Consider the following 23,403-nt stretch of genomic DNA (forward strand, 5'->3'; position numbering starts at 1 on the left):
AACTTTATTCAGCAATCTGGAATATAAAATGTATGTTTCAGGAATATAAACCAAGGAGTTCACATAGTGGGGTTAAAGGAGATTTAAAAATTGGTTTGAGTCAGAAAGTGGAGGACCCAGATAATCTGTCTGAAGAGTTTGGCCTGTATCCTGTAAGCTGATAAAACGAACAAACAAACGCTGAAGGCCTTACTCCTCCTAAGGAAAGAAGCCTGGGCATGGAGTCAGAAAATGTGGATTCAAGTCATAACTTCACCATTTTCTAGTTATGTCAAGAAAGGCTATTGATGGAAGAGTTTCATAAACCATTTAGTACATGTGACCTTGGGTAAGTCACACTCTCTCTAAGACAAGCAACGGATTCCTCATTTGTAAAACATATATAACACTTGCAGCACTCTTGAGATTGTTGTAGGAAGCAAATGAAATAAATATAAAAATAATAAAATGTTATATGAATGCAGGATATTTCCATTATTTCTAAACTTTTAAAATGAGATATACAATTAGCATTATATTATTAATAATAATAGCTTTTATAGGATATTCGAAGGTTTGCAAAATATTTTACAGATGTTATCTCATTTGATACTAGAAATACCCCTCTGAGATAAGTGCTATTATTATCCCCATTTCACAGATAGGGAAACTGAGGCTGAGAAAGGTTAAGTCACACAGAGGGTCACACACAATTAAGCAAGAGGTAGGATCTGAATTCAGGTAGAAACACCTAAGTAAGACTGTGTTAAATGGTACATGAAACATTTAAAGATTACTGAAAAAATTACCCAATTCTAATTTTCTATAGATTAGGGCCACAAGATTTAGGCTAAAAGACACCTTGTTGTTGTTTAATAGTTTCAGTCATGTCTGACTCTTCATGACCCCATTTGGGATTTTCTTGGAGCAGTTTGCCATTTCCTTCTCCAGTTCATTTTATAGATGAGGAAACTGAGGCAAACAGGGTTAAGTGATTTGCTCAGGATCCCATGGCTAGTAAGTGTCTGAAACTGGATTAGAACGCAGAAAGCTGAGTCTTCTGACTTCAGACTGGGCACTCTATCCACTGCGTCACCTTGTTGCCATAGAAGATACCTTCGGGTTAATCTAGTCTAATACCACCCCCTCATTTTAGAGCTGAGGAAAACAGAAATCCCAAAGAGATCTTACCCAAAGATGTAACTAGCAGGTTCAGAATCTGAATACAGTTCCTTTGACTCCAAATCCAAAGCTCTTTCTACCTTAGCACAAGGCCTTCCTGTAACTCATCTGAACTCTTTATCCCTCAAGTAAAAGACTCGTTGGGGAGACTCAACACCATACTTACAAACTCCTACCAGGTATCAAAGTCTTAATCAATCAATCAATTAACAAGCGTTTGTAAAACACTTATGGTGTACCATGCACTATGATAAGCAGTGAGAATACAAATGTGAAAACCAGGAGTTTATATCCTAATGAAAACATATATAATCCTCCTGCTGTAAGGACTTCCTCTCCATGACCTTACATCCAATAAGGGATGAACAGTCGATACTCTAATGACCAAGCCCAGGAGGACAGTAAGGGAAAATCACATATGGAATTAAATGATATGCAACAATGGAGAAAATTAACACATCACTGACTGTATCCAACAATGTAATAATATTATATAATAATAATGTAATAACATCTAATACTTATATGCTACTTTAAGGCTTGCAAACACCTTGCATATATTATCACATATGATCCTCAAAACCATCCAGTGCCCATTTTACAGATGAGGAATTTGAGGCAGGGTGAAATTAAATGACTTGCATAGGGTAAGTGAATTGGAACTCAGATCGTTCTGCCTCCAAGTCCAGATCTCTTTCCATCATACTTCACACACGATAACCATAAACATAATGCTTGTTTACTCTCCACCTCAAGAAAACAAAATAGCAAAATGATGAACTGATGAATTTATTAGTTGTTAAACATTTATTTGAACATCTATGTGACTAGTTGTGTATTAGACATTAGGGATAGTAAAATATTAAACTGCCCCTGCCTTCCAGGTACTTATGGTGTAATTGGCAGAGACAAGACTTATGAGTACAAAACAGAATAAGCAACAGTATATAATTAGTTGCTAAATTGTATACTATAATTACAAGTATTGTTGGGATTCGGAGAGATTAGAGAGAAGCGTGGGCCAGAGGAGCTGTGATTTCGATTTTTACAATTCTATTATCAAGGCTAACAATTCATTAGTTTAAGTAAGAGGCTCTTGAAATATGTACACTTCAAGGAGAACCAGGAGAACGTTGTACACAGTAACAGACACGTTGCGTGAGGACTAATATTTATAGACTTAACCCTTCTCAGCAATACAAGGATCTAAGACATCTCCAAAGGCCTCATGATGGAAAATGCTACCCACAAAGAAGAAAGAACAATGGAGCTCGAATGCAGACAGAAACATACTATTTGCTATTTTTTTCTTCTGTTGTGTTTTGTTTCCTCTTTCTGGCTGATCCTCCTATTGGTTCTAATTCTTACTTACAACATCACTAATGTGAAAATATGTTTAATAGGAATGTATATGTACAGCCTATATCAGATTGCACATTGTCTTGGGAAGGGTGGCGGTGAGGGAGGGGGAGAAAAGTTTAAAACTCAAAAGCTTATGGAAGTGATTATTGATCATTCAAAAGAAATTAATTAAAAAAAGAAAACTTAAAAAAAGAAAGAAAAAGAAATACATATACTTCCCTCCTTTCATTGAAGCCATGGTGGACTATGGGCATGAAAAGCATCCAGATGTAGCTGAAGTAACCCTTACTTTTGTTTTTCTTCTCTAAAAGCTTGGCAGTTATAAAGATGACAAAGGAAGATGAAGTGATAAGGAGAGCAGAGAATATATTTGGAAATGGCCATGACAAAAAGAAAAAGCCATAAATAAAACTTTTTTAAAAGTAAGAGGCATTTAGCTTTGAGGAACTGAAAGGTGTATTTGCATTCTTTTTTTTTTTAATTTTATATTTTGAAGGCAATAGGGTTAAGTGACTTGCCCAGGGTCACACAGCTAGCTAGTAAGTATCTGAGGTCACATTTGAACTCAGGTCCTCCTGACTCCAGGGTCATTGCTCTGTCCACTGTGCCACCTAGCTGCCCCAGGTATATTTACATTACACAAGTATTATTGGGAATATCAAGATTGATGAAATTCACATCAGGAAAAGTCATGTTTAAAAAAAAACTGCCTTGTTAATCAAAGAAAGAAATTTCTCTTCCTTAACCTTGGAGGAGTGAAGCAAAAACAATTATGAATTTTTGAAAAAAAAAATTTTGTTGTACATAATAAGCCTGTATCTTTAAATCATTATGTAATATACAGACACATAAAGCATATATTTACTGCAGGAAATTCAAAGTTGCAGAATTTTTGGGATATAAGGAAAAATAAGCCAAGTCCAAGCTATATTTCTCATGCCTATACATGTCTTAGCAACAAAAAATCCTTTGTTTTTCATGCTAATCCTCCAGTTACCCTGAGTTTGGGTTTATGTCAGAATTACAGGCTCAGTCAGAGTGGGTGAGACCAAGAAGTTGGCAGGAATCCTTTAAAATATGGCTGCATGGGAGGGCTTTGGATCCACCCACTATCAGAGAAAAATTGTCTCTTAGGGTTTACCCATGACAGCCTCCCTGATCCTCCCTTCAGGCTTGTTCCTTGTGTCATATCTGACCTGTGTATCCTTGATTTCTTTCCTTAAGCTTGGTTGTTCAAGTCAACAAACGTATTAAAATATCTGCCATGTGGTCTTTTTACACCTAGGTAATGGGTATAAAAAGACAAAAATTGAAGCAGTTCCTGCTTTTGAGGAGTGTACATTCTGTTCGGGGGTCCAGTGGGTACATAAGTAAACACTACACACACACATATACACGCCTCCACATGTATCATGTGTATACGTTGTCATTTCAAGATTCAGAGTATCAATGGGTAAATCTAGAAGGCTTTGCTGTAGGTGACAGCATATGGGCTGTACTTTGAAGGAAGCGTAAGGATTCTATGAAGCAGAGAAAAGGAGGGAATATGCCCAGATATGGAGGACCATTTGTACAAAGGCATGGGGAATGTTGTGGATAAGTAACTACTAGGAGGACATTTTAGCTAGAATGGAAAGTATGGGAAGGGGAGCAACAGGAAATTACTGGAAATGTAGGTGGGAGCTAGACCATGAAAGGTTCTAAATGCTAGACTAAGGAATTCTTATTTTAACCTATACAAATATAAAGTCACTGAAGATTTTTGAGGAGAGAGTATGATATGGTTAGGTTTATGTATGAAAAGAAGCAATTTGACAGTGATGTGCAGAATGGATTGGCTAAATGAAACACTAGAGACAAAGACCAATTAGAAGGCTATTGTAATAGTCCAGGTAAGAAGTGATGAAGGCCTGAACTAGAGTGTAGGTGAGATTAGAGAGAAGCTATGAAGTTTTCAGGATTCTTTTCTTTGAGGTTAACCTCCTAGCAGTCCAAGAATGACTTTTAACTATCAGACTCTACTTCACCTGCTCCAAGTCTATACCTGATAGGGTTTAGGCCCTCATTCTGGGTCTCAACTTAAAGATCTCTGCTGCCCTCAACTGGCCCCTCGGCCCTATAGCCTTCCTGGCTGGTTCCCATGGGCCTAGTTAACCCTTTGAGTCCCACACTCCTTTGGGCTTGTAGAAAACATTGATTAAATTCTTGGACATTTCATTGTATTGCTTACTCACAGGATTTTAATTATATCTAAACAATCAATCTGAGTAGAGTAAGTGAAGAACACTGATAAGAAAAAAAGAAAGAAAGAAAAGAAGGAAAGGAAAGAAGGAAGAATTTGGTTGCTAATCTTCAGGGTATGAACTTCTACCAACTCAGCCAGGAGACAAATATAGTTGCTTTTCCTATTGGCATAGTATTTGGAATATCAGGGTCATTTCTATACCAGCAGGAGTTAGAGTGGTACTTCAGGAGAGGTGAATTTGTAATAACCTCAAAACGGACGAGGTACTTTGTTGTTCACACAGTTCAGGACATGACACCTAGTAAGAGAAGAACCTAAATTCCAAATAGAAGAAATGAAGGGATATCTGGTCTGTCCAGATTACCTTGGGCAAATCACTTAACCGTCCTGGGCCCCCAGCTTCCTCATCTGTCAAATGAGTCATTTTATCAAGAGGACTCTTAAGTCCCTAATAACAATGAATAGAGCATTTCTATAGCTCTTTAACAACCCCCTAGTGTTGGTGCTCTCCTTAACCCCATACCCTCACACAGTACTCTACAGGATCCTTGTTCTCTTCTCTATCTCTCTGACTTCTCTATCTCTTCCACCCACATCCCAAGTGGGAATTCCCTAAGGACTAATTCTTAGCCCTCCACATTTCTCTTTTTATAGTCCCTTCTCTAGAGATTTTCTGTGTTCTCAAAGCTTTAATTACCACTTCTACACAAATAACTCAAATGAGATAATATGCACAGAGTGCTTTGCCAACTTTCAAGCTCTATATAAATTAAACTTCTCCTTGTAATGATTATAATGATCTCTAGAGTTGGGATTTCATTTATGTTGTGCAAAGAAACTCCTTTTATCAATACAGATTAATACAAGCAACTAGGAGATGCATCTAGATAGCTAGAGTGCTAAACTTAGATTCAAGAAGACCCAAGTTCAAATCCAGCCTCAGACACTTTCTAGCTGTGTGACCCTGGGTTTGACTCTTATCTGCCTCACTTTCCTCATCTATAAAATGGGAATAATAATAGCATCTCTCTCCCAGGACTGTCGGAAGGATAAAATGAGATGAAATCGGTAAAGTACTTTGTAAACCTTAAAGTAATACATAAATGCTAGCTGTTATTGTTGTTACACAACTAAAAGAGTTGCTTGGACACTGATAAGTTAAATGACTTGCCCAAGGTCCTACAACCAGTAGGTGTCAGAGGTGAGACTAGAATCTTCCTGACTCTGAGGCCAGCCCTCTACCTATTGGATGGCACCACCTCTTACCAATATCATCATCGTGACCCCTACATTTATATCTTCAGTCTGTACTGCTCACCAGAGTTCAAGTCAGTGGAATGAGATATGAATGACTCTGGAGTCAGAGGGTCAAGCCCACACTTGTGACCTTGAACAATTCACTTAACGTCTCTCAGGGCCTCAGTTTCCTCGTCTGTGAAACGAGGAGGTTAGACTAGATCCCTTCTTCTCCAGATAGATGATCCTGTCACTGCTAACTGAAAACTGGACCTTTGAAGTTGGATGACCCCCAATCATTTCCAGCTCTCCACTCCTGCCTTGCCCTCCCATTACCCACAACTTCCTTATTTCTGACAATGGCTCTCTGTTCTCCCAAGCTCAGAAGCCTAGAGTCATCTTGGCTCATCCTTTACACCCAAATCAATCAGCAAACATCTTTTTTTTTTCTTTCAAAGTGTCTCTTGTGAAATAGCCCCTTCCTTTCCACTCCACTGACATCATGCAACCTTCCCTCTCTTTATGCTATATCATGGCCATACAATCTCATGATATTTCTTGTATTGTATTGAACTGTTAATTTGCCAATTTTAACCATTTTAATAAACGTATTGTGATCTAACTCTTCAGACACTTACGTCATCTCCTTAATTATATTATAAACTTTTCAAGCAAGAATGCTTACACTGATCCCATGCCCCGTATGAACTAACACACAGTACTAGCCATCTAAGGTACTGAATGATACTCTAGTCTAACAGGTCTCATTTATTGATCTGCTCAACACTATGTCACTCCCTTGCTTATAAGCTTTACCCTCAGGGTAAAGGCTGAACTCTCCCCTCCCTGGCATTTAAAGCCCTTCACAAACTGATTCCATCCTGCTGGTCCAAACCCAACTATCAATATTGCCCAAGTTGAAGCTTTTGCCTCAATCTATGAACCCTTATTTTTAAAATCACTGACCCAAAAACAGAACATGGTGAGTCCTGCTGCCATGCTATCTCCATGGCCCCAGTCCTGTTTCCCTGCAATATGTCCTTAAACTGGAATGCTCCCACCACCACAGCCAAATCTTGCCTTCTTAATACAGCCTTCCCCAATCATGCTACCCTACATTATCCCTTCCTGCTTTAAAACGTTCGAGAGAGTTGGCCCCTGAGCCAGGAAGATCTAGATTCAAATCCTTTGTCTGACAAATACCAGCTGGGTAACCCTGGCCAAGTCACTTGGTCTTTAGACTATTCTCAAATAATATGTTACAGAGCACTGACCCACACTGGTAGAGGGAGTTGACTCATCTGGGAGTTCCCTATACTAATGAAATCATATGTCCAATACCTATCCCTATACTGCCTTTTGCTACTATGTAACTTTCCGTGTGGCTCTTCCAATCTAATCCCATCATTTGCTTGAGAACAGGCATTTCATATGTAGTTCTTTAGAACCCCTGCACAATTGAACCCGTGAAAGGCATGGGCTAAGTACTTTGTAAAATGAATGGAATTTTTTTTAATTGGGGAAGGAGAAAATAAGTGCTTGTTAATTAGAAAAAAATACAATGAAAATTACATTAAAAATGAACGGAGTGTGACCTTGGGCAAGAACTAACTTGCAGTTCTTGAGGCATTTCTTTAAGATTCTAGGTCATAAAGAAGGTGATGATTAGCATTCAGAAAGGAAATTTCTTGCAAGCCATTCTCTAGACCAATGAAATTCCAACTTAGGTGAACCCACCCCCAGCTCCATTTAATGGAAATGATTGAGAAAAGGCATGATGAGAAGCACTGATCCTACTAGCCCAAACAAGGACTTAACCATAGCTTTCAAGTACCAGGGTCCCACTTCTGCCTATACCCATCCCTTTCATAACCAAGCAGAGACCCAATTAATGACCTGATAAAGACAAGTTGGGCACACTGTTTCATAAGCTCACTTTGATGAACAGCTTGCTGTCTGATTCAAAGCTCTTGTCAGGCCTATTCCTTTAGGGAGGTAAAGGCTCTTCTGCTTATCTGATTCACATCCCAGCCAGTGTCTCAACTTGGTTGTTCTTTTTGATGGGATCAATTCCCCAGCTGAAGTTGCCTTTAAAGAAGACAGTTCCTATCTTAACATTTCAGCCTTTAAGCTTTTTCCCCCATTACTGTCCTTTCACACTTAACCCTATGGTGAGGCAAAAAGTCAGTCAGACTCTACCTGACAGCACTTTGGATGGAAGAGCTGTAGCACTATTCATGGCCAAGGTAAGAGATAAGAATTGGACCGATGATTTCACTGAGAAAACTCCCTCCACCTATGCAGGTCAGCACCTCTGCAACCTATAGTCTTAAAGATTTGAGGAAAGCACTGAAAAGTCAAGTCACTTGCCCAGGGTCCCCGAGCTGGGACTTGAACCTTCATCTAGCTGTTTCCAAGGCGAGCTCTCTGTCCACTACACCACATTGCCTTTCAGACTGTATTTATTGAAATTATTTGAATCTTTTACAGTTTCCTTATCTTTTAGAGATTAAGAAAATTTGTGTAAATACAATCTGCCTGAGTCTTAGAACTGCCGAATCAAAATGGTAGGAGGCTTTTGGCAGTTCAGCACAGACCAGTTACACAAATAGATGCTATGACCTAATCAAACAATCCTTCATAGTGGCTATTTTTCTCTGTTGACGCTAACATTTCCCCTCCCCCACTCCTTCAGCTGGCCAAGCCAACTGACTGGGGAAGGGGAGTAGGAAACACTTTTGTCACCCTTAGGCTGGGCTGTACGACCACTTAGCACAGAATGAGATAATCTTATCACTGTCTAATAAGCTGGGGCAAATCCTAGAAGTCATTCTCATTAGGTCCTTTCTGAACCCTGCCCTTTCCCTTTTTTTCTGTCCCTAGTTGTGATATAATGATAAAAAGGCAGGGGTCCAGCCATCAGTTCTGCTGCTGCCCATTTCTCTCCACCTGTTCTAGATTAGAGTTCCAGAGACCTTGCCCTAACTCGTACCTCCATCCAAAGGGAGTTAATTCACTCAATGTTGGGATATTTCCCTGGGCAAAGTTGCTCCATATTAGTTGATCCTCACCTCAGCCCTCTAAAGCCCAAAACCATCCAATCATCCACCAGCGTACCAGGAATTAGACATTGAAGTCATCTTGCCATCTTCCCCACCATCTATTTACTGCTGCACATATACATATAACATGTCCATGGTAATATAACATGCATACATAATTTACACATTATTAAGCACACATTATATTCTCCAAGTAGAACATAATCTCCTAGAAGGCAGGGACTTTTTTCTCTTTTGTCATCATATCCTTAGTGCCTGGGACTGCGGTTGACACATAACAGATGCTCCATAAATGAACTCTACTAACTGACTCAATGCTTAGCTAGTAAGCAACTGATGTAGGTCTCCTAATATTCCCCTGCCTATGAACAGACTTGGCCCCAGAGTCTAGGATGAGAATGAGTCTTTAAGTGGGGGTTAAGTGGCCCCAGCTGTGAAGGTTAGAAGGATGCAGGGGCAGGAAGCCAAGCACTTCAAACACAGCCTCATCACAGCTGGTGTCCCAACCCCCGGTCACTCTACTCAAGCCAGTGACTCATACTCAAAGTTCACTTTTATTGCCCATTCGTTGTTCTGCCATGGGGTTGGGAATGCCCTGGATCCAGGTTTTCTAAAGGTCTTCGAAACAGTCAATTCCCTCCTTCTGGTAGATTCTAAAGTCAGTTTCCTAAAGCAAAATTTCTTTGGGTGAAACACTCTCCTTCTGAGCTTCTTTCTCCAAAAGGTCTCTGTAACAAGTCTGAACCAGATCAAGATTCTCTCTGGAATGGGTCTCCTCTCTGAGTTTTTCTTTGCCTTCATATTAAATTCAGTTCAAGTAAGAGGCTAAGTTGTCCTCTGAGTCAGGAAGACCCAAGTTTGAGTTCTACTTCTGATACATACTCTTTGTCCCTAGGCAAGCATTTAATCTCTCAGGGCTCCAAGGCAACTGTGTGAGTTGCCAAACAGTTTGCGGCTCTGCATTGGTGGAGAGAATTTTCTCATTGGGAGATCCCTATACTAATAAAATCACAGATAGGGACCAAAAATAATGTGTCAGGCACTGAGCTATAGACACTAGAGAGAGATGCAAAGGCAAAAATGAAGCGATCTCATATACAGAGAACAGACAAAATACTTCATACAAAGTAAATACAAAATAATCTTGGTGGTAATGGGAGGGGGAGAATGAAAAAGACAAGCAACAGGGGTGATGGAAAAGGACTTCCTGTAGGAGGCAGAATCTGAGTTCAGCCTCAAAGGATGTCAGAGATTCTAAGAAGTCAAGGCAGGCAGGTATTACAGGCATAGGGGACAATGTGTGCAAAGTCTCAGGGACAGAACATGGAATGTCACACGCAGAGAACAGCAAACAGACCACTTAGGCTGGAATGTAGAGGGTGCAAGGGGGAGAGAAGGGTGATGAATCAAGCAAGGTAGCCTAGAGCCAGATGGCAAAAGACTTTAAATGCCAAGCAGAGAAGTTTGCATTTGATCATAGGGGCAATGACGAGCCATGGGAGCTTCCTTAGGAAGAGAGTGTCATGTTCAGATGAGGGCTTTAGGAATATCAATTTGGCAGCTGTGTGGAGGATGATTGGAGGAGAGATTTGAAGGAGGAGACCCATTTGGAGACTTTTAGAAGAGTCCAGCTGAGAGATGGTGAGGGGCTAAACTAAGGTGGTGGCTTCATGAAACAAGAGGAGACAGAGATAACTGGTATGTGGTCATGTCACCTGGATTTGGAGGATTCCAATCAAGGTCAGTGGGCAGCTAGGTGACATAGTAGATAGAGTGTCAGGCCTGGAGTCAAGATGACTCATCTTCCTGAGTTCAAATCTGGCCTCAGATACTTACTAGGTATGTAACCCTGAGCAAGTCATTTAATTACATGTGCCTCAGTTTCTTCATCTGAAAAAAAAACTGGAGAAGGAAATAGCAAACCACTCCAGTATTTTTGCCAAGAAAACCCCAAATGGGGTCATGGAGAGTCAGACACAACTGAAACAACTGAACAACAACTCAAGGTCAAGTAGGTGAATGACTTTTCAATCTGTCTTTTTTTTTTTTAAGGAAAAGATTTATCGAGAACCAACAGGTTACATATAATGTTGGCATTTATCAATTATGAGCAAAATTCATTACAAAATTCTCTCGCTGTTCCATCATTACCCCATAAGTTTGGTGGGAAAGGACTCAATGAAAGATGAAATCATTCAGCAATGATTCCGTAATTGGAGCATCCGTAAAGCTCTTTTAGCTTTTCCAAAGCACCTTTTCACATATAATTTCTCATTTCGTTCTTATAATCCCATAAGCTAAATAGAGCAGATTCCCATTTTACAGATGAAGAAACTTAGGTCAACTAAGATGAGGTGCCTAAGACGTTAAGGACAGAGCCTGGAGCCCTGCCCAGGTCTCTTGTTTGCTAAATTAGTGATTGTTCCACTAGACTGCACTGCTTGAAATACCTGAATTAAATGATCCAAGTGACTGATCCCTTCTCTTCCCCAAAATCATAAGGAAGGGAAGCAGAACAGCAAGGTCAAAGAAGAGATGCCCAGGGAGCTAGGGATCCTCCTTCTTTCCAGGTCCTTGAGAATAGGAGAAATTCTTAGCAGTTAGACCAAGGTATAAGAGCCTGGCTCAGAGTCAGTGAAATGGACACAGTTGTTTTGCAGCTGAATCCATCCCTGAGCTAGGAGGACCCTTAAGTCCCATTCTGCCAGCACAAGGCTGGAAACCCAAGTGGGTGATGAGGTATCATGGAAAGCCAAAAAAGAGAGTTCTCATCCCGGGACAATGACCAACCGGGGAAGACGCACGAGGTGATCTGGAGAACACAAATTAAAAGGAGACAATAAAAGGACTAGGGCATCTATCCAGACAGTTTTCCTGGAAAGCAACCAGTGTTCCCTCTCCAATTGTCTTCATATGAAAAAGTTTGCAGGGAAGATCAAATTCAAATAATCAAAAGTAAAAATATTCTTTAAACTCCTCAGGCGGCTGTCTTCCCTATTTGATGTTCTCCCCTTCCAAACCATTTAGTTATGATTATTCTCTAAATCTATCACTTTTTCAAACCTGCCACCCAAATGAAGTTTTGTTTAAAAAAAAAAAAAACAAAACCTCACTGTCATCCACGAAGAATTTTTAAAAACTGGGCAAGTCTCTTCTCTTTGGGACTCAGTTTCCTCATCCATAAAATGAGGAGATTGGACTAGATATCTAACATCCCTTCTAACCATGATATTCTATGGTCCAAAGTGACTTCTGACATCCTTATTTCCTCTCTTGGTGACCCATTTGTTGCTGTACTTTCCCAGTGTGAAGGAAGAAAGAGTGTTCTGGGAAGTACTCTGTAACCCTAACATACTATATATTAGCTATGATTGCTTATATTTGTAGCACCTTAGGGTTTGTAACATGCTTTCAATGTCTTAATTCATTGGAGCCTCAAAACAACCCTGTGTGAGAGGAACAATAGATGTGATGATTTCCTCTCCCCATTTACAGAAGGGGAAACTGATGTACAAAGAGGTTAAGAGATTTGCCCATGATCACCCATCCTAATTTCAGAAAGAGCATCTAGTTTTGTTAATTCAGATTCTAATAGAGATCACTAGTGTTCTCTATTAGAATGTCCCCTACATTTTCCCTTCCAGGGACCCTATCTCTTGTCACCCTCCCAACCATTCTTTAATCATAGTACAGATTAGATCAATAACCTTTAGAATTCTGGCACCCTTTGCCAACTGTGTATAACAACAGTACTAATAATAATTCATAGAAGAAGCTAGGTGGTGCCATAAATAGAGCACTAAGGCTGGAATTAGGAAGACCTGGGTTCACTCAGACACTTGCCTCAGTTTCCTCAACTGTAAAATGGGGATAATAATAACACCTACCTTCAGGTTTGTTGTGAAGATCAAATTAGATAATATTTGTAAAGCATTTAGCAGAGTGCCTGCACCCAGCAGGTGCTTAATAAATGTTTATTCTCTACCCCTTGTCCTTATAAGAAGGTTATATTATAACATTAAATGTCCTTGAATCTCTTCTTTATCCTTTCCATTAATATACATGGACATGGAACAGGGATTATTATGCCCACTTGGCAGATTAAGATATTGAGATACAGTGCTTAAATTTCTCTTTGTAAAAAAAGCAACAAAATCTAAATCAAACAATTAGATTTGTACTCTGCATGTGGAAGTGGCCAGATGAGATTGGTACTTTGTAATATTTGTAGTTGACCACATGCTCCTTTCAAGAGATGTGAGAATATAAAACACATTGAACACTAAATTAAGCAAATATAGATTATCCTTAGCAAATGTTTGATACTAAGTAGCTTCTCCTTCCCGGGAGAATAAAAAGAATGATGGGAAGAAATATAAAATTATGCAGGAGGGAGGGAGGAAGAGAGAGAGAAAGAGAGAGAGAAAGAGAGAAAGAGAGGAAGAGAGAGAGAGTTCAAAAGGACAACACCAGGAAGCAAACAGTATGTTACTGCAATTTGTAAACAACAGAAGTTAATGATTTCTTATACAATCATTTTTTTATTCTTGTTTGGTATTTGAATGTTTGTTCTTGTTGCTGGCTACATGTTTAGAAGAATTAAAGTGGAAATTCAGGAGAGAGGAAAACATAATTTAGCTGCCTATTACTTGTGAATCTTACCTTCCCTTCAAACCTGGCTGTGCTACCTTCAGGGACACAGAGGTTCTTGGGAGGCAGGATGAAGGTGGGGGCCTCATTTAGGGAGGAGGAGCTGAGTCCTGAAGGTCGGGTGTTAAGAGAACCTTTGGAAATATGGGTTGAAGCAACTAGTTTCACGTCTCCCATGGTTTTAGCTGTAAAAGAGAAAGAGGGAGAAAGAGGAGTTAGACACATGCACACAAATCTTTCCCCCACTGGCATATATCTCAGCTCTCACTGGCATACTCCACTATGGTACCAGAGCACTGCTCCTCAGCACTGTAAATGTGAGGAGCTTCATGTATTAATTATCCTGATCTGGTTCCCACTGATACCACCAACACATCTTGGAACTCATACCAAGAGATAAGGCTCCATAGTCCTTCAAATACACAGGCTCACTCAGGAGAACCATCGCCCCATGATTTTTCTGTTGCCCCCAGAGCGACCCCTGGTCTCCACAAAAGCCAAGAGGATACTCCATTCCTTTGTTATCTTCCTCTAAGGAAAGAGATCCCCTTGGGTATGCTGATGAAGAATATGTATGCTTTTCATAGCATTCATGACATATTCAATCAGCCTGTAAATATTGACTAAACCATAAGGGGGCAGAGTCATGGACAAGACACTTGAGATGACTCAATCAATCAACAAGTATTTAAGTGACTACAAGATGACCATATAACCCTAGTAATTGAGGATGCCAGTACAAAGAATGAAAATACATCCCTACTCTCAAGGAGTTTACATTCTAAGGGGGAGATAAATACGTATAGAAATGCATATGACAAATATAAAGTGAACAAAAACAAATACAAATTAATTAAATAAATGCAAGGTAGTTCGGGAGTGAAAGCACTGTTGGGGAAAGCAGGAAAGGCTTTTGAGCTTCATCCTAAGAAAGACAGAGTCTATCAGAGGTAAGGAGGAAGTGCATTCCATCCATGTGGGATGACCAGTGCAAAGGCAGAACTGGAAGATGGAGTGTACTTTGTGAGATGAAAATTGTTTCTCAGCTCCTGGGAATTTCCTAGTCCAGTGGTTCTCAAAATTTTTTGTCTCAGGACCCCTTTGCACTTTTAAAAATTAATGAAGACCCAAAAGAACTTTTATGTGGGTTATATCCATTGATATTTGTTATATTAGAAATTTTAATCAATAAAATTTTAAATATGTATTAATTCTTTTAAGAATAACAAGAAACCAAGTATATGTTAAGAGAAATAAAAGTTTTTATTTAAAAAAACTACTTTTTCCAAAAAAAAAAAGACATTGAAAAGAATGCCATAGTTTTACATATTTTTGCAAATCTCTTTAATGTCTGGCCTAATAGAAGACAGCTGGAGTCTCATATCTACTTCTACATTCAATCTGTTGTGAAATGTTACTTTGGTTGAAGTGTATGAAGACAATCCAGCCTCACACAAATACATAGTTGGAAAAGGCAGGAATATTTGAGGAGTATTTTCACAGGCAAATAATGCCTTAGTATTATTATGAAAATAATTTTGATGTTGCAGACCCTCTAAATGAATCTTGGGGACTCCCAGGTTTTTGTGGACCACACTGTGAGAAATGCTATCCTAATATGACAAAAAGGAGAGGATAAAGACTTCTGAAAGTCAGAAGAAGCCAGGGTTGATGTGGTATGGCTTCCTGAAGGAGATTCAATTCATGTAATTATGGAATCACAGTAGATTCAATTAGCATTTATTAAGCTCTTAGCTATATGCAAGACACTGTGCTATGTACTAAGATGTTAAAAAAATACACCTGAAAACCAATCCATCCCCTCAAAGAGCTTGGGGTAATGCAACATGTACACAAATAAATGAACACAACCCAGATCACACACAGGATCACAGAGTTAGAGCTGGAAAGAACCTTAGAGGCATCTAATACAACCTTCCTTGTCTTACCAAGGAGGACACTATGGCCCGTTGAGGTTAAGTAAAACACAAGGTGACACAAGTAATAAGGAACAGAAGGAGAAGTTGAATCCCTATATTCTGACCCCAAATCTAGTGAGCTTTTCAAGATAGTTTGATCCCTCTTCTCTTAGGTGACATTTTGTAGAATACACATGAACAGCAGATGGCAAATTTGAGAAAAAAGAGAACTCTGACAACTAAGGGGCTCAGGAAAGGCTTTCCATAGGAGAGAGCAGCTGAATCGAGCCTTGGACGAAGGAATGAATTCTAAAACAACAGATATACATTCCAGGCATGGGGGCAGCCTGTACAGTGACATGAAGGCAGGCGATGGAATGCCAAGTCCGAGGAAGACCCACTAAGTCATTTGGTTGGAAAATAGTAGAATGAGTGAATAAGAATAATAAAAAATAAGTCTAGAAGAGTATTTATGCATGGAGGAAAGGCAAAAACAATGGTTTGTTGAAATGGGAGGGGAAAGAGAGAGAAGACCATTTCGAGTGTAACGGTGATCATTTCTTGGGGCATAAATGAGAATAGGTCTAGGTCAAGCTTCAGCAATAAGCACATGTGTGTGTCTCTGCCTGGGGCCCAGGCCTTCCTCATGCATGCTTCATGGGATATCTACTGTTACACAAATTTAGAGAGTAATGTATAAATGCAAGATGGGATCATACAAGTTACACATGGATGATGGCAATCTTGGCTGGACCACTGGGGCTCTGTTGGCAAGTAATAAATGGTTGTTAGAACACTATATTTTTGCATTTTCATACTTTAGAATATCTGCTACTAATGGTACAGCTATGGATTTGGAAACCTAGCATATGAGCAGCTGCTAAATCACTATTAGGTATTGCCTGCAAGTTAAGCATACTGTCACCAAGAAAATGGATTATTTTCTCATAATCTTAATGAAAAAGCTCTAAAAAAAAAGAGTTATCAATGGGAATAATTATCACAGTTTTATATAGAACACAGAGCTTAGGATATGTTGGTGATGATGCAGCCCTCTTATCAATGAACCAAGCATTTCTTAAGCACTTACTGTGTTCCAGGCTCTTTGCTAAACTCTAGGGACACAGAAAATTTAAAAGCAAAAACAAAAAACAACAGTCCTTGCCCTCAAGGAGCTTACACTGCACTGGGGAAAACAATATATAAAATCATACGCAGTCAGTCAGTCAATAAACACTTAATAAGCACCTACTATACGCTCAGCACTATGTTAAAACCTGAAGAAATAAAGAAAAAAAAATTTAAACTCCCCTGCCTCAAGGAGCTTACACTGTATTGGGGAAAACTATACATAAAAACAATATTCAGGCCTCTGGTGTGAATTTAGCAATTTTCCTTAACTATGTTTTCTATTAAAATAAAATTTTGCTAAATTAAGAACCATCATAGTTATATACACACATATATAATACCTATACATATCTGTATATATGTGCAAACTGTTGCATATATCTATATATGTGGGGGTGCTATGATATTTAAAGAAATATAAACACTTAAGTACTTTGTATCTTTCTCAAGTTTAGTTTAACCTTAATTCTTTTTTAAAATTTATTTTATTTTTAATTTATGAAATAAAACAAGCATTTCCATAACATAATATAATAAAAAAGTACAACTTGTATCTATGTATGTAAAACTATCATGTACAATTACTCCTTTTAAATATATAATAGTTATCATGTAAATTTCTTTTTTTTTTTTTACTTTTTTTCTTCCCTCTCCCCCCCCGCCAGAAATGGCTACCATTAGACCCAAATAGGTATAATACATGTAAAATTATTCTTTACATCTATTTGCCAGTTCTTTCTCTGGATGCAGACAGTGTCTTTCCTCATATGTCCTTTATAGTCAATTTGAGTATTTGTAATAGTTAAAATGACTTAGTTGCTCAAAGTTCTTCTTAAAACAATATTGCTGTTGGTATAGACAATGTTCTCTTGGTTCTGCTCATTTCACTCTTCATCATTTCATGAGAATCTTTCTATGTTTTTCTAAGATCACTGAGCTCATAATTCCTTACAGCACAGTAGCATTCCATCACAACTATATACCACAATTTGTTCAGCCATTTCCCAATTGATGAGCATCCCTGAAATTTCCAGTTCTTTACCACTACAAAGAGAGCTGCTATAAACATTTTAGAACATATAGGTTCTTTTCCTTTTTCCCTAGTATAGGAAATAGACCTCATAGTGGTATTGCTGGGTTAAAGGATATAGGCAGTTTAATATCTTTGGGGGCATAATTCCAGACTGATCTCCAAAATGGATTAACCTTAATTCAATATTTGACTGTGCATGGTGAAATCCTTCCCTCTTATTTTATTTTTTTGTTATTGTCTGACATAACAGTCAGATTCACCAGGTATTCATTTTACCTTTTGACTGATGATTGAGCTCAGCTGTCTCACTATCTCTTTATCTCTTTGCACCAAGGATTAGCTTCATTCCCCCAAGAGGCAGGGGTCTTTTTCAAATAATAAGAGAATAACTTCCATCTTGCAAAAAGTGAGGGCCTCCTTCCGTCTCACCCCGCCACCCAATATCTGGTTGCTAGGTGTTCACTGGCTAATTAGCTGCATCTGTATAGAATGGTCTCCTGTGTGTACTATAACAGGTATTCTGAAGGGGTTGTGAATTTCTGCCTTAACCCTCAATGCCTACCAAATGCAGAATATTGTTAGATACTGGGAAAAATAGAAGACTTAAGGTAAGACATAGTCCTTACCCTCATGGAACTTAGAGCACATAGCAGGGGGATAAGATGCAAACACAAGTCCATAATACACAGCATTACCTGGTAAGGAAATAAGAGAACTAGGAAGGAAAGTACCATTTGAAGTCATAGGAAAACCACTTAAAGAATCATAGAATCCTAGAGTTGGAAGGGACATCTGTGACCTCAGAGTTCATTCAGCTCCATATCTCAGAGAAGGAATCCCATCTCCAGTGATTGGTTATCCATCCTCTGACTGAAGATGAGAAGCCATGAGGAATCCTTTACCTTTGGAAGGAACCCACTCCATTCTTGGTGGGTTCTATTTTTTTTAAAGCACATTTTTCTTTCTATTGAGTCAAAATCTGCCTCAATGCAAATTCTACACACGGATCCCAGTACTGCTCTCTGGGGCCAAGCTGAAACAGTCAGTATCTATTTTGTGCAAGGCATTGTGTTAGGTGCTACAGATGCAAAAACCACTATTTAAAAAAAAAAATCCTACAGTTTCTATTCTCAATGACATTTGTTTCTTTCCTTCATTCCTTCCTCTCTACCTCCCTCCCCCCCCCTTTTTTTAAGGCAATTGGAGTTAAGTGACTTGCCCAGGGTCACACAGCTACTAAGTGTCAAATGTTTGGTCAGAGGCAGGTTTTGAACTCAGGTCCTCCTGACTACAGAGCCGGTGTTCTATCCACTGCCCTACCTAGCTGCCCCTTCTCTCTCGCTTTCTTGAGGCCTGACCCCAATGCTGACTGACACAGAAGCTTTGACCCACTCCACTTATGAACTTAGGCAGTTCACCCATCTTTAGGTAGCCCAATGCCTCCCCAAACTAGGGGTTCACCAAATTGTGCCAGACTTAGTGCTGACACTGGCTAGTAAGTTTTAGCCCTCCTACGACAACGAATTGATATCCTACCAGATACGTGACAGGCCAGAAGACAGCCCTTCATTTTTATGCCTGTTTACCCTCATAACCCTTAAAAGAGAACTTTCTCAGAATATTTAAAAACATGTAATCATAACAGAAAGAGATTTTTAAACAGAGCTAACAGTGGTTTCTGTTGAATGTTTTTTTATTTTTTGTTTTTTAACAAAGCCAATACCACATCAGAAAAGTCTGATAACTCCTTCTCTCTCTTCTATAGAAGGAGGCTTATACTATTTGCATTATACTGTGGGAGTTACAATGGAGAGAAGCTGCTTTTATCCTCTCATTCCTCTCCACCTCAGACATTCCAATTATCTTGTCTAAGTATCTCCACTAAAACTATAAAATAAAATCCTACTAAAATCATAAGAGAAAACACAAAAAAAACATGAAACAAAAGACTTCAGGAGCTAGAAGGAGGAGGGTAAGGAAGGAGAGAGGGGAGAAGACTATTTCTCCTTTGCCACTGAATTCAGAACAAATCCTTAGGCTGGGCTGGACAGTTGAGCTGCAAAGACTGATTTCTCTCCTTTTCTACCAAGCTCCCCCTGCCCTATGTCCTGGTAGGTGTTTGGGCAAAAGAGAGGAAGCATTTTTTAAAGTTAAATTTTTTTTAATCAATCAAAATTCATCTCCCCCTCCTACCTCACCCTGCAAATGCCCATATTGGCCAAGTCCAAAAAAACAACGATCTCAATTTGCACTGGCTGCATCCCTATCAATCAGGATATCATGTTTCTTGGCATCAGGGTTGGTCACTGCATTGATGGGAGTCCTTAAGTCTTTCAAAGTCATTTGGCCTTACAATGTGGTTGTTATTGTATGAATAGTGATCCTGGTTCTGCTTATTTTACTCTGCTGTCAGTTCATAGAAGCTTCCAAGGTCTAAGAGGATGAAAGCATGGAAAGAACCCCATTCCCTCTCCCTCAAAAAAGAGAGAAAAAAAACCAAACCCAATTACAGCTTGAAAAAAGACCCACACCCCACACATTTGCGCAGATTTTTTTTTTTAAGAAAGAATGAACTATGGAAGAATAAAAGAATTTGAAGAATGATTGCTAGTAAGTGAGAGAATTATAGGATCATAGGATCAAATATAAAATCCTGTTTGGTTTTTAAAACCCTTCACAATGGGCCCTTTCCTACTCTTCTGGTCTTCTTGTATTTTAAGCCAGCTTGACACCAGTCTTCTTGCTGTTCCTGACACCCAACACTCTGTCTCTGGACTTCATGCCTTTTGATTAGGTGTCCCTCATGCCTAGGGTGCTCTCAGGCCTCATCTCCACCTCCTAGCTTCCTTCAAGCCTCTCCTCAAAGCCCTTTCCCAGTCTCTCTTTTCGCCATCCTCCCACCCCCACCCAGCTAGCACCTTCCTTCTGAGGTTACCTCCTACTTACAATGTTCACCTTGTATGTGTATAGTTGTTTTCTCCCCCATTAGAATGTGAGCTCCTTGAATCCAGGGACCTGTTTTTGCCTTTCTTTGCATCCCCCAGTGCTTAGCACAATGCCTGACCCACATAATACATGGGTTCTGAGATGATGGTTCAGGGAAGGAGAGACTCTACTAGATTCTTGAGAAATTAACAGGCTTCTTAGGCTGGCACAATGTGTTTTTCTTGCCAAATACCTTAACTCCTGGAAGCTACATCCTCTTTCTATGCCCAGAGCACTTCCTATTCTTCAAGTCCCTTGTGGTGTAATAGAAAGAGCACTGGACCATGACTCAAGACACCTGGGTTCAAGTTTCAGGTTCTGTCATGGACTCATGTGTCTGTGAAGGGAGTCACTCAACTTCTCAGAGACCTAGTTTCCTCATATGAAAAATGAGAATAGTAGTATTGGTAATATCTACTTCATTAAGTTGTTGTGAGGAAAATGCTTTGTAAATTGTCAAGGGGCATAAAGTATGATCTCGTCTCATTATAGGGGAGCTAGGTGGCACCATAGTGCACAGAGAGCCAGGCCTGGAGTCAGGAAGACTCATCTTCATGAGTTCAAATCTCACCTCAGACACTAGCTGTGTGGCCCTGGGCAAGTCACTTAGCCCTGTTTGCCTCAGTTTCTCATCTGTAAAATGATCTAGAGAAGGAAATGGCAAACCACTCCAGTATCTTTGCCAAGAAAACCCCAAATGGGGTCATGAAGAGTTTGACACGACTGAAAAGACTGAACAACAATCTCATTATAAGTCAAAGAAAGCTCCTGATGCTGGTAAAAAAAAAATTTTCCCATAGGAGGCCTAAATGACTACAGTTAAAAAACTAGGTTGGCAAAATGTGTCATGCAGGAGTAAATAGAAAATGATACATAATGGATAGAGAACCTGTTTTGGAGTCAGAAAGATTTAAGTTCAAGGATGCCCATCAATTGGGGAATGGCTGAGCAAGTTGTGATATATGACTCTAATGGAATACTATTGTGCTATAAGAAATGATGAACAGGCTGACTTCAGATAAACCTGGAAAGACTTGCATGGTCTTGGTGAATGAAGTAAGCAGAACCAGGAGAATGTTGTATTCAGTAACAGTTACATTGTGTGATGGCTAATATTGATGGACTTAACCCTTTTCAGCAATACAAGGACCTAAGACATTTCTAGAGCCCTCATGATGGAAAATGCTATCCACATCCAAAGAAAGAACTACGGAAATTGAATTGCTATTTTTTTTTCCTTTCTTCTGTTGAGTTTTGTTTCCTCTTTCTGATGTTTCCTCCTATTGGTTTTAATTTTTAGTTACAACATCACTAATGTGAAAATATGTTTAACAGGAATGTAAATGTATATCCTATATCAAATTGTGTCTTGGGGAAGGTGGTGGGGAGGAACGGGGAGAAAAGTTTTAAACTCAAAAGCATGTTGAAGTGATTATTGATAAATCAAAATAAATTAATAAAAAAAAGAAAGATTTAAGTTCAAATCTCACCTTGGACATATTGCCTATCTACATTAGTTGAGAAAGTTACCCTATGCCCAGGTGCTGAGCGCAGCCTTCCCGCCCCCCCGCCCAACAAAAGGAAGGGAAGAATTAAATCTATTCACTGAGCAACTACTATGTGCCAGGGTATATAGGGAATGCAATGAAATATAAGACTATCTCTGACCTCCAGTCTTAGCATCTAGTTCACGTTAAGATATGTACACATGAAAAGATAACACAAGGCAAGAGTTATGACCGTCTGATGAACAGTAGAGATAATAAGCACTATCGGAGTTCAAAGCTCAAATCACTGCAGGGGAGGGTGGTCAGTGAAAGTTTTATGGGGAAGGTAGGATTTGAGCTGAGCCTTCAAGAAGGATCTATGTAGTGGGGCTTTCTAGGCAGCAGAGACAGCATGAGCTAGGCCAAGACAGGAACGCATCAAACATGCTTTGGTGATCTTTGAGTAGCCCAGTTTGGGTGGGTCAGAGAGTGTGCTTATAGATAGTACCGTAGTTACTTAATGAATGTCTGCAGCATTGAATTGAGAGGAGGATGCAAAGATAAATTAGTGGCTGATTGTTGTGGATTGTGAAAGCCAAACTAGGAAGTTTGAATTTTAGGCTGTGGGTAATGGAAAGGCATGTAAATGTTTTAAGCAAGAGAATAACATAAGAAAAAGGGTGTTTTCAGAAGATTAAATTTGGGGGTAGGGAGGAAGCAAGATGGAATGTAGCCTAAATGGATCTGCAGCCTGCATAGTGTAGTACGTGAAGTCAGAAAGGTGGGTACAAGACCAGCCACTGACAGCTTTTATCTGTGTGACAACCGACAAGCTGCATCACCTCCCTGAACCTCGGCTTTTGTTGTTCAGTCATTTCAGTCATGTCTGACTCTTCATGACCCCATTCGGGGTTTTTTTCTGTAAATTGTTCTTTATTTCTTTTTAAATAGCATTTCCCCCCAATTACTTGTAAAAACAATTTTTAAACCCATTTTTTTAGTTCCATATTCTATCCCTCTCTCCCCTCTCCACTCCCTGAGATGATAAGCAATCTGCTATATGTTATACATGTGCAATTGTGTAAATATTTCCATACTAGTCATTTTGTACAAGAAAACTCAGAAAGAAAGA

At 39.3% G+C, this 23,403-nt stretch overlaps 1 protein-coding gene across 1 annotated transcript in view; it reads right to left on the bottom strand.

Annotated features, from left to right (window-relative positions):
* MYLK (myosin light chain kinase) overlaps positions 1 to 23,403 on the bottom strand; it is a 313,404-nt gene that overhangs the window by 282,549 nt on the left and 7,452 nt on the right. The window contains exon 2 of the mRNA XM_027845152.1: positions 13,729 to 13,901. Within this exon, the coding sequence (XP_027700953.1) occupies positions 13,729 to 13,893 (165 nt within the window). The 5' untranslated portion in view covers positions 13,894 to 13,901. The remainder of the gene's footprint in view (positions 1 to 13,728; positions 13,902 to 23,403) is intronic.

This window comes from Vombatus ursinus, unplaced genomic scaffold (genome assembly GCF_900497805.2).
Source record: "Vombatus ursinus unplaced genomic scaffold, bare-nosed wombat genome assembly UNPS02014959.1, whole genome shotgun sequence".
NCBI classification, from domain to species: domain Eukaryota; kingdom Metazoa; phylum Chordata; class Mammalia; order Diprotodontia; family Vombatidae; genus Vombatus; species Vombatus ursinus.